At 39.4% G+C, this 16,744-nt stretch overlaps 1 protein-coding gene across 1 annotated transcript in view; it reads right to left on the minus strand.

Annotated features, from left to right (window-relative positions):
* Positions 1–5,092: 5,092 nt before the first annotated feature.
* The window catches only part of mpv17 (mitochondrial inner membrane protein MPV17), an 80,952-nt gene continuing 69,300 nt past the window's right edge, over positions 5,093–16,744 (minus strand). Inside the window, exons 7-8 of the mRNA XM_048597066.1 lie at positions 11,299–11,351; positions 5,093–7,328 (exon numbers count right to left, since the gene is read on the minus strand). Of these exons, the coding sequence (XP_048453023.1) occupies positions 7,259–7,328; positions 11,299–11,351 (123 nt within the window). The 3' untranslated portion in view covers positions 5,093–7,258. The remainder of the gene's footprint in view (positions 7,329–11,298; positions 11,352–16,744) is intronic.

Genomic DNA, 16,744 nt, shown 5'->3' on the forward strand with positions numbered 1-16,744 from the left:
TCGGAGATGCATCAAACATTTTCTCAAAATTATTGTTTTAAAGGGAAGGGTCAATAAATAAAGGAGCTTTCACATTATAACAGCTTCATCCCTGATAAGTGCAGTCAATGGAAACTATATGGTTTATAAAGCATATGTTGTGGTACTGTGGAGTCCATGGACTATGCAGATATTGGTTATGGACTTTTGCACTTTTTAGTTATTTAACAAATTTTTTGTTGTGATTATGGTTGCGCTTCAGCACACTCCTGATCTGTGGGCACCTGGTGTGGAAGGGTGTGGCAGATCAGAGGACCTCCTCATGGGTGTGACCCTGGGCCTAGCCAGGTTGGCTATAAATGTGTTCAGGCAGCTGGTTGTGCACAGGGTCATCTCTGCTGACTGCCTTCCCCCTTCCACAGTTACATTTGAGCTTGGATGTCATTGGACAGGAAACACGTGGTATTCATTAATGTTCTTGATGCCTTTGGAGAGAGGTGGATAGGGTGGGGGATGCAGTGGTTTATTTCCCCTTTGTCCCCAACTTCATTTGGATTTCGTTCCCTTCCAACTCCATTTTGATTTAGTTCCTTCCTGCTCTTCCTACCACGCCCCTTCCCCCAACATAAGGCATCTGTTTGATGGCTTTTGTGGTGCAGTGGTCGTCTCTCTATCTCTGAGCCAAGAGACCGGGATTGAAGTCCCACCTGCTTGAGAAGTTGTAATAACATGTCTGAAGAGGTTGTTTATAAAAATAGGTTAAATTAAAAAAAATAAATAACATTGGAAGGCTCTTGTGGCACAGTGGTAGTATACCTATCCCTGGACAGTGAGGCTTGGGTTCAAGTCCCATCTGCTCCACAGGTATGTAATAACATCTGTGAACAGGTTGATTAGGAAAAATAAGTTGAAAGAAAGGCATCTGTTAGAGGGCTTTTGAGGTGTGGTGATAGTGTCCCTCCTCTGAGCCAAGAGTCCAAGGTTGAAGGCCCACCTGCTCCACAGGTGTGGAATAATAATTCTGAAAAAGTTGTTTCAAAAATATAAGGGGGAAACTAACAGAGCTGAGGTTCAAGACATGGGATGGAGGTTGAAAGAGAGAACAAGGATGAAGAAAGAAGAGTTTGAAGGTAAAGGCCCTAGTCCAAGGTTGAATAGTGTGCACGAGCAAGGCTTAAAGACAGCATGAGCAGGGTTTAAACGGAGGAGTTGAAGATTGAGACAGTTGCAAACAGAAGTCAGACATAGGGCATGGGGAAGTTAAAGAAGCAGAAAGAGCACAGAGGTTAGAGAGAAAGAGTAGAGTGAAGAGAAGGGGAAAGGAGTTTGAAGAGAGAGGTCAGAGTTTGTACAGAGAGAGTTGAGGCTGATGAGAAAAGAGCTGAAGTTGACAAGGGAAAGAAAGCTGAGGGTGACAAGAGAAAAGAGTGCAGGTTGACTTGAAAAGAAAAAGAGGTTGAAGAAAGGATAAACCAAGGTTGAATAGTGAGCACAAAAGATTGAAGGCAAAGACAGCACTCAGGCTATTGTGAAAACAGCATGTTTATTTTGCTGTATTTTTGATTGTGCATTGAAATAAGAAAAGGCCTGTTTTAACACCAAAGACTGGAGAAGGATTGCTCCACTTTTTAAAAACAAGTAACCGTTGTTTTTGTTCACCTATGGGACAGGGGTGTCACTGGCTGGCCAGCATTTATTGCCTGTCCCTAGTTGCACTCGAGAAGGCAGTGGTGAACTGCCTTCTTGAACATCTGCAGTCAATCTGCTGTGGGTACAGCCACAGTATCTTTAAGGAGGGATTTCCAGATTTTGACCCAGCAACAGTGAGGGAACAATGAGATAATTCCAAGTCAGGATGGTGAGTGCCTTGGAGGAGAACGTGCAGGTGACGGTGTTCCCATTTATCTGCTGTCCTTGTTCTTCTAGGATGTGGTTGCGGACTTGGAAGGTGGTGTCTAAGGATCTTTGGTGAATTTCTGCAGTACATATTCCTGCCACTGGACATCAGCGATGGATGGCGTGGATGCCTTTGGATGTAATGCCAATCAAGCAGGCTGCTTTGTCCTGGATGGTGTTAGCCAGCAGGCTGCAGAGAGAGAGGGGTACCAGCCGCCGACATGCTGCTGGGAACACTCAATGTAAAACTGCTGACACACATAGGAAAAACAATTTGTGAACTGAGAATGACCTGAGTCCAGGTGCTGGCCTGAGCTAATTGGAACCAGTTGGTATCAACCAGTTCTGCAAGAAGAAAGAAAGATGAGGTAACGCAAAAGCCTTATTTGGGCAAGGAGCAATGAGGTAATGCTATCTAAGTCTCTGATCCAGGGCGAATAAGGTAAAGGCATGCGATAAGCGGACGAGCCTAAGCCAATGGGAAGGAGACAGCATGACTCGACAGAGATAAGAGAATGAACAAAAAGACGACCCTTGGGGCACTGAGTCAGCAAAAACTCCGGAGACCAACCATCTCAGAAGCAGACACTACATTAAGGATGTGTCGACGACACAGAGTACAGCACTGGGCCAGCTTCAGCCCACGTTAGCAGTAGCAATCATCCTGATTGGGTATTAGCTTTTATATTCTGTGACTACATGGGGAGTGTCAGAGGATCCTACTGGGTTTATAAACAGGTTCTTGTTCAGTTGTGGGAAAATACATAAGCTCTAGCTTGTAATAAAACGTATAAGTAACACATGTCTTGTTTAACACATTAATAAAGTAATTTGTGAAGTTTTGTGAAGCTTCTCCTCTCTGTACACCCCTGCAAACAGCAACTGGCAATTGATGGATTCAAACAGCCTCCAACAATGGTGTCAAGGTTTTTGAATATTGTTGGAACTGCACTCATCCAGGGAGGTGGGGAGTATTCCACAGCCTTATATTGAAAACGCAGAATAATTGTTCTTCAAATAGTTCTACTATCCAGCTATTGAGAAAATATATCGTGCGTATACATGAAATTGGCAGAACATACGGGAACATGGAAAATGACTGATAAACAGGCATGTTACAAGATTAAAATTTCATAAAGATAAGATATATGCTAGATGGAAGGAAAACTGAACACCTAAGCAGACCAGCACCTTTGATGTCCATAAGGTTTTGAAGAACCATTAAGTCAGGTTAGAGAAGAACAAAAAAAAGGATGTAAATCTTATGTTTTGTTGTTTATCACATACTATGCGGTATAACATTTTTGAAATGACATCTTTTAAAAGGATGGAATCACGTTTTAAAACCTAGAACTGTGGAAGGTATTGTTGCACTTTGAAAATACATTACTGGAACTTATTGTGATTTATGTTTACACTTTCCAAATAGTGGTTGGGATGAGATAAGACAAGACAACACGGCACAACGGTGCATGTGCAGAGACAGATTTGATCAACAAGGGCACTTATCCGTTGTGCTATTGTGACTTGTTATCAATGACAGAGGTCATTAGCATGATGACAACTCTGATTGGTTTCTGGGCAGTTGAACAGTTTGTGTGTGACAGTGAGAGAGACAGCGAGAGAACAATACAGAGGCAGGTCAATAAACTGGAAGAAGCAGGCTGTCTCTCTGCAGGAAATGCAACTGAAGCCTAAAGAAAATGATTTTTTCCCACCAGTTGCTGTTAAGCTGTTGCTTTTAATGAGAAACTCAGACTTTATAATTAATGTGCCAACTAACAAGCATGGAGGCCAAGCGGGAGACAATAAAGATCAAAGAAAGGGACAGCAAAAGTTGAAGATGATTTGGGATTCAGCATGAGTGTGTGGTGAGAGTGCAGAGAATGAAGAACGTGTAGAGAGGGAGGGGAGGACAGAGGGAGGAGAGGAGAGAGGGAGGGAGGTGAGGTGGCGAGAGAGGGGGAAGGAAGGGAGGGGAGGTGGCGAGAGAGAGGGAAGGAAGGGAGGGGAGGTGGCGAGAGAGGGGGAAGGAAGGAGGGGAGGGGGCGAGAGAGGGAAGGTGGCAAGGGAGGGATGGGCAGTAAATGCCGACCTAGCCAGTGACATCTTCATCTCATGAATGAATTAATAAGTCCAAGCCAGAAAAAGTAACCTGACCAATATGAAGCTTGACCCATGAATGAGATTAAAAAAGGCACATTCTGTACTCATCGGAGGTATCTGGGTAAGCATCAAATGAGCTATGATTCGAATTCCCCATTTCATGTAACTTGCACTTTGCAGTAAAATGAACTGGATCTACTGAGAAACCCAATTGAAGTGATAATCTAATTTGGTTTTCACTGTGGGTGAATAATTTTGGGCTATAAGACTTAATTGAGAAATTATTCACCAGTGAAAACCACAATTAGATTGTCATTTCTCCACATCATGCATTACAACTGTATTGAACGTAAATTTTGAAACAGCATCATTGCTATCTTTTGATAGAGAACACTATTGTGGAAAATTTAGAAACTTAACTTATTCCAACTGAGGAAAAAGTATTTTAAAAGATAGAATGAATGAACCAAAGGGTATTTTAAATTGAATGTATTAAATTAACACACAGAATATGTATGTTTTGTTAGGTGTGTATTGAAAGTAAATTCACCACGATACTTAAAGCAATCTACATTTGTTTTGAAGTTCAATAATGTCATTGGGTTGAAATAAAAGATCTAATGTCTTTTTTAGTATAAAGATAATCTTTTTATTTTAATAACATTAAATTTGTAACCAAATAGTCCAAAGAATTCTCTGAAGATCACAAGTTTAGTATATTTTAAATTAAAAACAGTTCATTAAACTATGAGATGAAACCATTTAAACTTATAACTTACTGCTTTTCAAACTGTAAGAACATGGTTAATGTTGATACAAAATGTTTAGTCAATGGTCCCAATTTTAGCCTCTGAACTAGGATGAGTTTATCAATCTTAGTCTCAATCAGGCAGGAAAGGCAGCACAAAGGTCTTTACTTTATTCCTCTAACAAAAGAAATATTGGGAAAGGTTACATTTACTGATCACTTCAACTGACCTTCGCTGGATGCTTCTGAACATCAATGACAGTTTACAAAAATGAAAGAACCACGAATGCTGGAAATCAGAAACAAAAACAGAAATTGCTGATAAAACTCAGCAGGTCTGGCAGCATCTATGGAGAGAAATCCGAGTTAACCCTTTTGAAGAAGGGTCACTGGACCGAAAACGTTAATTCTGATTTCTTTCCACAGATGCTGCCACACCCACTGAGTTTTTCCAGCAATTTCTTGTATGGGTGACACTTTGGAGGATCAGTCTGTCAATACACACTACCTGAAATTATTTGGGAAACTGGAAAAATGAGAATAATACAGGAGAACATAGTAACCTGTGGAACAGTGACCCAGTGTGAACCAACAGATCCCAATTAATGCTGTGCTAATGAGTTACCTTGAATGAGGTCAAATCGGGCATAATAACTTTAGGACAGAAATGTGGAACAAGTGACAAAACACAGGAATACCGTATTTAAAAAAGGCATGAAATGCAAAATAGTCAAAGAAGCATTTAAACATCGAACTGAAGTTTAAAATAAACACAATCAGATCTGCTGAGAGCCATGACATCCAGCATAGAGATCATATTCAAAAGAATTTAAGAAAACATTTAAATATAGCGGATTTAGGAAAACAATCTAGGGATTTCTACATTTAACTTTATACTTTTTGTGACACAAAAACTCACCAGATTCAATTGATGTGGCCAGGTGTAGTTGTAGTAACCTAATGTTGAACTTCAGCAAATTTGTGGCAAATAATGATCAATGAAATAAATTACATTGTGTAATTCCGTGCAAATTTAAATATTCAATGTAACTTTATGGCCTAAGAAGAGGGCTTCCCAATGAACTCAGAAGTTTAGCGAAGGTAAAGAGCATGGATTTGTACAAATTGTAACAGTTGTTAAGCGTAAATGGTTAAACAAAATATATCTCTAAAAATATCTAAATGTTCCATTGATGCCTGTTCTCAATTTTATTAGAGGTTGAAAATTTTAATATACCTATCCGATGTATTTTATTCCTCTATTTGTAAAATTTATACCTTGTTGACCAGGCATCTTCAAAATATGTGCATTAATTTAAACTTTGCTCCTCTTCCAAAATATCCATCATTAATATGTTAATGACTGGCAGCAACATTCACCATTGGGCGATTAATTAATTTTTATCTGATGCTAGATATTTCTAATAAGTTGGGGCAAAAAGGAAAAAGTTTACTGAAGTTATTGTGCAAAATAAGGACTGACAATAAGTTCCTACCATTATGGAAGGTGCCCAGTTGGTACAGAAATTAATTAGGCAGCAAGAGATAGATGATATATTTATATAAAGCAGGCTGGGAGGTTGATGTAGGGTCTCCATGGTTGAGGCTTTAAGAGTTAAAATTAAACATACTAAATGTAAGCTTAGTTTAGAACTGCTCAGACATAGAGCAGACATGAGCAATTTAACTGCACACAAAGACATAACCATGATAATGTATGTAAAAGTAGAAGACTCAATAAGGTTATAGGGAGATAACTGCTGTAAATGGGAACCTGGTGGCATTTTTAACAGACCTGGTCACTGGACATGGGCACAGGAGAAGCTTGATTAATCTTAATCAAGACATTTATCTTATGTGGGGACTGGTCCAGCCTTCTAATGAGACACTGATGCTGTAATTGTCTCATACTGTTTATAGTCATGTGACAAATAGTATAGTACAAAATGCATCAGTGAACAGTCTCATATAATCTTATTCCTTTACACATATTGTAGAAGATAGCCTGTCTGTTTGGAACACTTACTTATCTTGTACAGTAAAACTTGAAACACTACCTTTTCCAGTTTTAAATGCAAAAGCTTCTAAAAACATGTGCTTCACTCAAAAAACAGATATTTATAAACCCAAAAGAAATGTATGTGCACAAAATAATTTTGTGAAACTTCAGTATAAATTTAATGCAAGGCACTTTTGCTGAATCGTTTCAAGTAGTTGAGGTCTTAGAATGTTTTCCAGCATTTTCACTGCTAAAAAATCAACCATCTAATTTGTATTAGAAACTGCATCCTTAACATCTGAGGTGGGGAAGAGGAATTGCTATTTCAACCTATGATATTGAAAATATCTAATGTAAACAAAACTAAATGACTGGGCAATGTAAGTCTCAGAATATTACTTCAGAATGACTGCAACAGCATTACACCACAATGTTAGCATTTCAGTAAATAGAAAGTTATGTCAAGTAGATCAGAAAAACCATCAGTATTTCTGTTTTGTGACAAAAGAGATTAATTAATCAGATAAATCTTAAATTCTGTTTGCCTTCCATGAGAGGTAGGTATTCCATATCAGAGCAACAACTTGAATTAATAGCACCCTGTGTTAAATGAAAATAAAGACAAATAATTTTAGTAATCTATTTCCCCATTCCTTCAGAAGCTTTACCATGCAGTAACTTGTCAAAACACTCCAATGAAATATAGAACTGCATGAAATTGTGGTACTTACCTGCTAAATACCCACCAAAAATGTCAAGGTTGCCGCAAACTACAGTAAGCAATTCTTTAACAATGTGATATGTCCTAATAGCTACCAAACAACCTTTATGGAATGAAAATTAACCTGAGAAGTGTGCAGACTCATTGTTTCTTATTTATGATATGGAACAATTTTTGAAGATATTTTCTTTCTTTCAATCACATCTTTCTATTTCACGTTCTTTACATGATTTGGCAAAACACTCAATTTTCTAACTTACATTTATGTCAACATTCCCCAAGTTCTGCATATCTCAGTAGGATTGTTCAATAGTTCGGCCAAGATGATGCACAGTTACCTTCCCTGTTCACATGGGTCCCAGTTACTCTGTAAAGGATTGTTTAGGATTTCTAATTACAGCAAATTGCGGTGCAAAAATCCATGTAAAATCTGTGGGCAAGTGTCAAATGTAATAAACTGCCAGCACTGCCATGTGTGCCAGGGCAATTTACAATGCAAAAGCAATTATTTTCTTCTATGGCAGTAAAACTTCATTTAGAATAGCATATATTAAATATTTTTGGTTTAACAGATGGGCCTAGTGACGGTATTTAGAGCATCAAGATGCATCAGTGTAAGAGTAATGTTCAATCTTCTTTTCCAATGGGTTTTTTCAAAATTTAATTGGTGTTGTATACAGAATAAAAAAGAGCAGATGCCATCTCCTACACACGCTATTCCCAGGTTGAACTTATGCATCTCCAAGAGGCTGGACCATAGTGGAGTAATGGAAGGTCATTATGTACCCACAAACCTAGCATAAGATCTAGGGTTGAACAAAGAGAAAGAAAGTTTAAAAGCACCTTCTAGTAAGTGACTCCATTTGAACAATAACATAATAAAATGTATTAATCTTGTCAAACATGATGATTTTATTAAGCTAAAGTTGCTCCAAACACAACTTTCCTTCTGTTTCTGAATATTTTGGAACGTATTAGAATTACTTTCCCATTGTAGTTTTTCAGACTTTATGAATACCTCCTTCCATTTAGTCTAGAATAACATAAGAACATAAGAAGATAAGAACTAGGAGCAGGAGTAGGCCATCTGGCCCCTTGAGCCTGCCCCGCCATTTAATAAGATCATGTCTGATCTTTTTGAGACTCAGCTCCACTTACCCGCCCACTCACCATAACCCTTAATTTCTTTACTGTTCAAAAATTTATCTAGCCTTGCCTTAAAAACATTCAGCGAGGTAGCTTCAACTGCTTCACTGGGCAGGGAATTCCACAGATTCACAACCCTTTGGGTGAAGAAGTTCCTCCTGATCTCAGTCCTACATCTGCTTCCCTTTATTTTGAGGCCATGCCCTCTAGTCCTAGTTTCACCTGCTAGCGGAAACAACCTCCCTGCCTCCACCTTATCTATTCCCTTCATAATCTTATATGTTTCTATAAGATCTCCCCTCATACTTCTGAATTCCAATGAGTATAATCCCAGTCTACTCAGTCTCTCCTCATAATCCTACTCTCTCAACTCTGGAATCAACCGAGCGAATCTCCTCTGCACCCCCTCCAGTACTAGTATATCTCTTCTCAAGTAAGGAGACCAAAACTGCACACAGTACCCCAGGTGTGGCCTCACCAGGACCCTATACAGCTGCAGCATTGCCTCCCTGTTTTTAAACTCCATCCCTCTAGCAATGGTAGACAAAATTCCATTTGCCTTTTTAATTACCTGCTGCACCTGAAATCCTACTTTTAGCGATTCATGCACAAGGACACCCAAGTCTCTCTGCACAGCAGCGTGCTGCAATTTTTCACCATTTAAAACTTAGTCCATTTTGCTGTTATTTCTACCAAAATGGATGACCTCACACTTATCAACATTGTACTCCAATAACAATTAGAAGCTCCAAACTGTATACTGTTCCTATCATCTAAAGGGCATAGTAATCAAGGTGTCAGATTAACTTTATTACATAAATAATAATTAAGGCCTCATTTCACATAATCAGTTCTACCAGTCTTGGACACCACACCACTAAACAGAAAGACCGCCTTTGAATGCAAAATAGTTACAAAGGATTTGAACACTTTCTGTGGAAGTGAATGGTCAAGTACATTATAAGTATTAATTTTTCAAGTTTATAAAACAAACATTTGATCTTCAGCATTACAGAACATAATTTCAACATTTGAAATTAACAGTTAAAAATCTGTTAGGCAGAACCAATGGTCCATTTACTGTAGTGATGTTTAACATATTTAAAAATCAAGTGAACTGCAGAACAGAGGAGAAAGAATAACAATTGCCATTTGATTTTTTACAGTAAACAACACTGTAATACTATCATAACATGGACTTTGACTCTCCAACACCGGAGAAAGGCATGGCCATTAAAAATGGCAGATGTGTTTCATCTGTGCATTTGCAGTTGTACCCATGATGTGAAACCATTAAATCGGAAAGAAAAAGAATTGTTTTTAAAGAGATTGCAGACATCATATTGTCAAAGAACCTTGTAAATATCTCTGGCAATGTGTGTTTTAGTGCAACTGCAATCCACAAGTGGTTCTGGGTTGACAACACACCATCTGTGCTTCAGTGATGCACCACAGATTCTGGTGTGTTGTGTGTGTGTTTTGGGGGTGGTGGTGGTGGTGGTGTGAGATTTGTAACAAACATCCGCGCTCAATTCTTCTATGATCACAACTGAAAGTTGGACAGACTGCAGTGATCAACACTGGTGGACATAAACTCAGTGAAAATAATTCTGTTAAAATAACCAATGATTTTCTAATATATAATGTAATTCAACTCTCTGAAGTTCTCTACCTAACAGGGCTGTGACTCAACGAATTTATTCGAGAGTGAGCATAATAGATTTTTCAGCATTGAGGGGGCCAGGAATACAGCAGGAAATGAAGTTGATGCAGAAATTCTTAATGAATAGGAGGTTCAAATGGGCTATATATGGACTTTACCCCTGCTCCTAAAGGCTGGATTTCAGAAACATAGTGGGGTCAGCATTGCAGGTAGGTGAGCCCACAAATTCAGACTGCCAGGTGGAGTGCAATTCAGTGCCACAATCCCCATCCCAAGGCATTTCTAGAGAGATTGGGCCAGAGTCAGAATATCTGCCCATGAGCAAATGGCAAAGAGTCAATTGAGGGCCATTGGGATCAAATTTGGAGCCCATTAAGACACTGTACCTAGATCACAGAATCCCTACAGTGTGAAAACAGGCCCTTCGGCCCAACAAGTCCACACCGACCCTCAGAGCATCCCACCCAGACCCAGTGTCAACTGGAATTTCTGGTCAGCAATGTGGGGCAAGATCCAACATCCTACCTTCACCAGTCTTAGCTGTTAGGTCACAATTGTGGTTACTGACCATCTCCTGTAAGTTTTTTTTTTCTCTTCAAGATCAAGGCTTTATTAATTCTACTTATTTCTCGTATGTTCATGACATAGGTTTTGACATGACTAGTTGCAACTTGTGCATGTTACATTTGAACCATGGTCTAATTAGGAAACTCTTTGCTTATTTCCTTCCTTTCTTTACTTAAGGAAATATGTTATTTTTGTTATTTGGGGGATAGAAAGGGAGTAGCAAAGGACAGATAGTAGGACAGCTGAGAACCTTGACATTTAGGTTGATTCCAATTTAATGTGCTACTGTAGGATTTTCTAACCCATAGCAGCACACCAAAAATTCTGTCTGGTAATCAGCCAGCTCCAGCAGCAGGCATCGTTTCTACCAGGAGCTCAATCACTGCAGCAAATTAACATCACCTCGTTAGTTTGGCAAAACCTGTTTTTTTTCTGGATGATTAAATTAAGAAATAAGAAATAATTTTTTTTACCTGTATACTAGCGGTACAAAGTAGAAATTTAGCATTTGTACTGTTGGCCAGATCTTCAAAAGAAAAAAAAGTTAGTTTTACAACTTTTACTCTAAAGGTTATAAAGATTTTTAACTTGCACAACTGAAAACTAAATCACACAAACACCTTCTGCTGTGGAAATGATCAATACCAAAAATTATCATGCAATGTTACATTAAATTTACCGCACAGCAACAGGTAATTCAGCTCAACTGGTCTGTCTTAAGATAAACTGGCAACACAAGCATCTTTACTTCAGCTAATAACATGCACTTCCATTTTTTTCCCTCATGTACTTATCTAGATTTCCCCTCATTGCATCAATACTACTTGCCTCATGTACTCCGATAATCAAGTTCCAAATTCTTGTCTTTCTGAGTAGAGAATTCTCAATCAATTTATTGGTGATCATCTTATGTTTATGGCCCCAATCTCACTCAGAAGTGGCAACATCTTACTATTTCACATTTCTCAGTAAGTATAACCTCTTAGTTCGAAAGGTTATACTTGTAAACCTTGTAAATATTTTTGCACCTTCTTCAGTGCCTTCATAGCAGTTTTACAATATGGACAGCAGAACTATGGGCAGCATATGATGTGTGGTTTAATTATGATCTGATACAATTTTAACATGACTTTTCTGTATCTAAATTCCATTTCTCTGGAAATGAATCCCATGCATGATTAGACAGTTATACAAAGTATTGCCTCTCCCAACTAATAATAATTTCACAGTAAAGACTTTTCAATGATTATATTAGGAGTATTATAAACTTTAATTTCAATTTATTGGAAATATTAGCAATAGTACTGGGCATGGGTGTATCACAAAAATATCTTTAATTGATTACTAAATAAAAATTTAACTTAAAAATTGTAAAGTTTATGTGGAAAACGGGTATATATCAAACTGATAATGGACTGGTACTGTAGTGATGATGCAACTGGGGTACATTGGGCAGATTAATTTGGTTCAGCACCCATTGTCACGGACCTACTCTGTGGGAATTGGATTGCTAGATAAATAAAACAAAAATGAAAGAAATAAATTCAAGGCTAAATTACAGGTGGAGGAGTGTCTGATTACACTGCATTGAGAGCTAATAGCCACCAATGCAAAGACACTGAGTTTGCTGCAAAAAGGCATTTTGTTGCAGTTTTTCAGCTTGTGCTCATCAGGACATTTCACAAAAATACAAATTGAAGGGGATAACCAACATTTATATTGCATTAGAAGAGTATGCTTATTGATTGGCAAGTGGACTCCGATTGGTACAGGCACACAGGGCCCAGTTCTTTGCAGACAAAAAGCAGACACACAATGCATGAATCAGAGCAGTAAAATAGATGATGTTGATTCTCTGGTTCATTCCTGTGTGATGCCTTATGAATCAGAATCAACCTGCCCGGTTTAAAATTTAAACAAAGCTTGACGGTTATCTGTCAGTTGCATTAACAGGTGCATGCTCCACAGTGACGCCTTTACCAATTAGATACCAAAATATAGATGTTTTTACTTTTACTTGTGTATTTCTTGCAAATTGTCCTGATCAGGGCAAGATGAAAATGTTATGAAGTTGTGTAGAGGGCGTGGTTCCTTTATAAGAGAGTGTGTTTCAAAGCTTAAGAGATTTATACAATAAAAGAAAGTATCTGCACGTAGCTGAAGATGTACACCCAGTTCTAAGAGTTGGCTGTGTTATTGGAAACCTTAGGCTTGTTTTGATGATTTGGCAACTAGCTGGAATCAGCCAATTAATTTAAACCAAGCACTTAGCGATTGAAAGCTAAAATGAATTTAAATCTGATGGTTTTGATTACCTCGGACCAATGCTATTGTAAGAAAATTGATGCGTCATCCAAGGTATATGAGGAAACGGTTTTTGAAAATCGGTATGAGAGCGAACCGCCATTTGAGAAATAAGCACCTAGCTCTCTCAAGAAATGACTAAGCTCACTAAGAAAGCACCCTCTTAAACATAAAGGGTAACACGGTACTTCTAACGAAGAGTCTTCACAGAGAAAACATCCTGACAGCAGGATCAGCGAAGGAAAGGTGTTTATGACTGGAGAGACAGTGGAGAAGGCAGACCATTCCAGCAGACACATTCTCTGTGTGGGCTTTGAGAGACTAAGTTTTAATTTTTTTTCTAACTACTTGGGTTATATAAGTGGGATAACAAGGTGTAGAGCTAGATGAACACAGCAGGCCAAGCAGCATCAGAGGAGCATGAAAGCTGACGTTTCGGGCCTAGACCCTTCTTCAGAAATCTCCAGCATCTGTAGTTCCTACTATCTCTTATATAAGTGGGACTTGTGTTTATTGGAATAGAATACCAGTAGACTTTTGTTCAGTTAGGGAATAGTCAGGAGTTAGGGAGGAATTGTTCGGTTTGATTGTAGTTCTGTTAATTTGTTCACTCTTAGGGTTAAATAAATAAAGTGTTACTCGTTACTTATAAAGTGAATATCAGGGATTTTCCTTCATTTAACCTCCCCTTTTCCATTACAGTTTGGGGGCTCAAACCCAGGATCTGGCTGGTTTGTGTACGGGATCTGAATGGAACTGAAACGGTTTAAATTACAGTTAAAAGCAGAGAATAAAGAAAAGTAAAGAATTGCTCTGGCCAAACAAAAAGAAAAAGAGTGAGAAGACAAGGAGAAAGAGAGCGAGTTTGAACATAGGAAGTTGCAAATTAAAAAGGATAGCTGACATAAGAAGATAGATTTCGCGAGGAGGAGCATGATGATAAGCAGACCCATCGTACCAAAGACCTGCTAGGGATATATACAAACATGTCAAAACATTACCCAAATTCAATGAAAAAGATGCAGAAGCCTTTTTCATTTACTTTGAGAAATTGGCTAGGCAGATGAATTGGCCACAGACTGTGTGGGTAATGTTAATTCAGACCAAGCTGGTGGGGCTAGTGAGGTGTTTGCAGCACTGTCAGATGAGGTATCAAGAGAATATGAAGATGTTAAACAGGCTATTTTGAGTGCTTACAAATTGGTACCAGAAGCATAGACAACGATGCAGAGCTGGGCTGAGAAGCGGCAGATGGAGTTTAACCCTGAAATGAGTGAGGTGATTCATTTTGGAAGGACAAATTTGAAAGCAGAATACGGAAAGCAGGGTTAACGGAAAGATTCTTGGCAGTGTGGCGGAGCAGAGGGATCTTGGGGTTCATGTCCACAGTTCCCTGAAAGCTGCCACCCAGGTGGATAGAGTTGTTAAGAAGGCGTATGGTGTGTTAGTTTTCATTAATAGAGGAACTGAGTTCAAGAGCCGTGAAGTTATGCTCCAGCTATACAAAACCCTGGTTCGGCCACATCTGGAGTATTGTGTCCAGTTCTGGTCGCCTCATTACAGGAAAGATGTGGAAGCGTTGGAAAAGGTGCAGAGGAGATTTACCAGGGTGTTGCCTGGAATGGACGGAAGGTCTTACGAGGAAAGGTTGAGAGAGCTCGGGCTTTTCTCTTTAGAACGACGAAGGATGAGATGTGACTTGATAGAGGTGTACAAAATGATCAGAGGTATAGATAGAGTAGACGGCCAGAGACTTTTTCCTAGGGTGGAGGTAGCTATTACAAGGGGGCATAGTTTTAAAGTGAGTGGAGGTAGATATAGGGGAGACGTCAGAGGTAGGTTCTTTACTCAGAGAGTGGTAGGGGCGTGGAATGCAGAGCCGGAGAGGGTAGTGGAGTCGGCCTCATTAGGGGCATTTAAGCCGCTATTAGATAGGCATATGGATGATAGTATAAGGTAGTGGTGGAGGTTAGATAGACCTTAGGTTTAGGGTAAAAGTTCAGCACAACATTGTGGGCCGAAGGGCCTGTACTGTGCTGTACTGTTCTATGGTGAATGCACCCTTTAATGCTATTGACAGTTAACAGCCATGCTTTATTAAATTTTTAAACTAGGCAGAACTAGACTCAGATTGGTCAGGGTCTTGCCCTGAAAAATGAATCAGTGAATGGCTGTTACCTATTCTGTCAATTTGAGTGCATACATGTTCTTTATGCCTGATAAGAACAGGACCCTGTGTGTTAATATTTGTAGCTTCCAAAACATACAAGTGTGTCAGACTGCGAGTCTGACTGATGATCCTAAATTAGTTGTCAGCATAATTCCTCACACATTCAGGATTATCCAGCAAATGTCATCCAATTGCAGAATGACAAAATGTTAGACACAGCATTTGCAAGGTTTGCAAGTTTGAGCCGGTTGTGTATAATCAGCAGCATGTTGCAGCTGGTGGAACATCCTGTTTGATATTATCTGACAGTCTTCAGGATGCACAGCCTACATATGTGGCATCGCATCGACAAATTCACAGCATGTCCCTTCGACTGTTTGAAAGTGGACAAGTGAGTAACTTGAAGGTAGCTGAATGCTTGGGAAGTAATGGCTATCACATAAATGTATGTTAAATATATGTTAAAAAATAAACAAAAGGAAGAATGTAAGGGGCTGATCTGGAAATTAGCTACTTAATTCAAATAAAAAAAAATCATACAATCCCTACAGTGTAGAGGCAGGCCATTCAGCCCACTGAATCCACACCGGCCCTCCGAAGTGCATCCTACTCAGATTCACCCCTGACTTGATCCCTGTAACCCTGCATTTCTCATCACAAATACACCGGGTCTGCACATCCCTGAACACTACGGGCAATTTAGCATGGCCATTCCACCCAAGCTGCACATGTTTGGGCTCTGGGAAGAAACCAGAACAACTGAAAGAAACCCCACGCAGACACGGGGAGAATGTGCAAACTCCACATGGACAGTCACCAAGAGGCTGTTCTAGTGTTTATACCCTTGGCTGCAGAAGGCAAGTTTGCTAAACATGCAGCAATTAAAATCTGGGATACACAAGAGGCTAGAAGTGGAGGGGCACAGATTTAGGCAAGAGTGCCAATTATAGAATTAACAAGGAGTGAGCCTTAGGTAACACAGGAGTGATGGGGAAAGAAGCTCAGCATCTGTTAAGACAGACAGTGAGTCTCTGAGTCAAATACAAGGTTCATGGATGATGATGCCATTAATACACTGGGTTGGTACCTAGAATAGATAATAAAGGCATAGGTGAGGCTTTCAGCAGCAGATAAGCTGAGGCACGAGTGTAGTTGCATGATGTTACAGGTGGAATAGTTTTCCTGACAATGTTGATAGGTGATCTGAAGGTCATTTTGGAGTTAATTACTACACTAAGTTTGTGAACTGTCTGGTACTGCCTCAAACAACTGCCAGGAGAGAGATGGACTCAGTGGATAGGAAATGGAGTTTGTGGTGAAGTCCTAAAACAATGTATTCCACCCTTATCCAGTAGTGGGCATCAGTACATACATTTAAGACAGTGGAAAGTGTTCACAAGAGCGCCAGAGCGCGAGGGCGCGAGAGAGCGCCAGAGCGCGAGGGC

The sequence above is a fragment of the Rhincodon typus genome, chromosome 5, assembly GCF_021869965.1.
Source record: "Rhincodon typus isolate 14 chromosome 5, sRhiTyp1.1, whole genome shotgun sequence".
NCBI lineage: Eukaryota > Metazoa > Chordata > Chondrichthyes > Orectolobiformes > Rhincodontidae > Rhincodon > Rhincodon typus.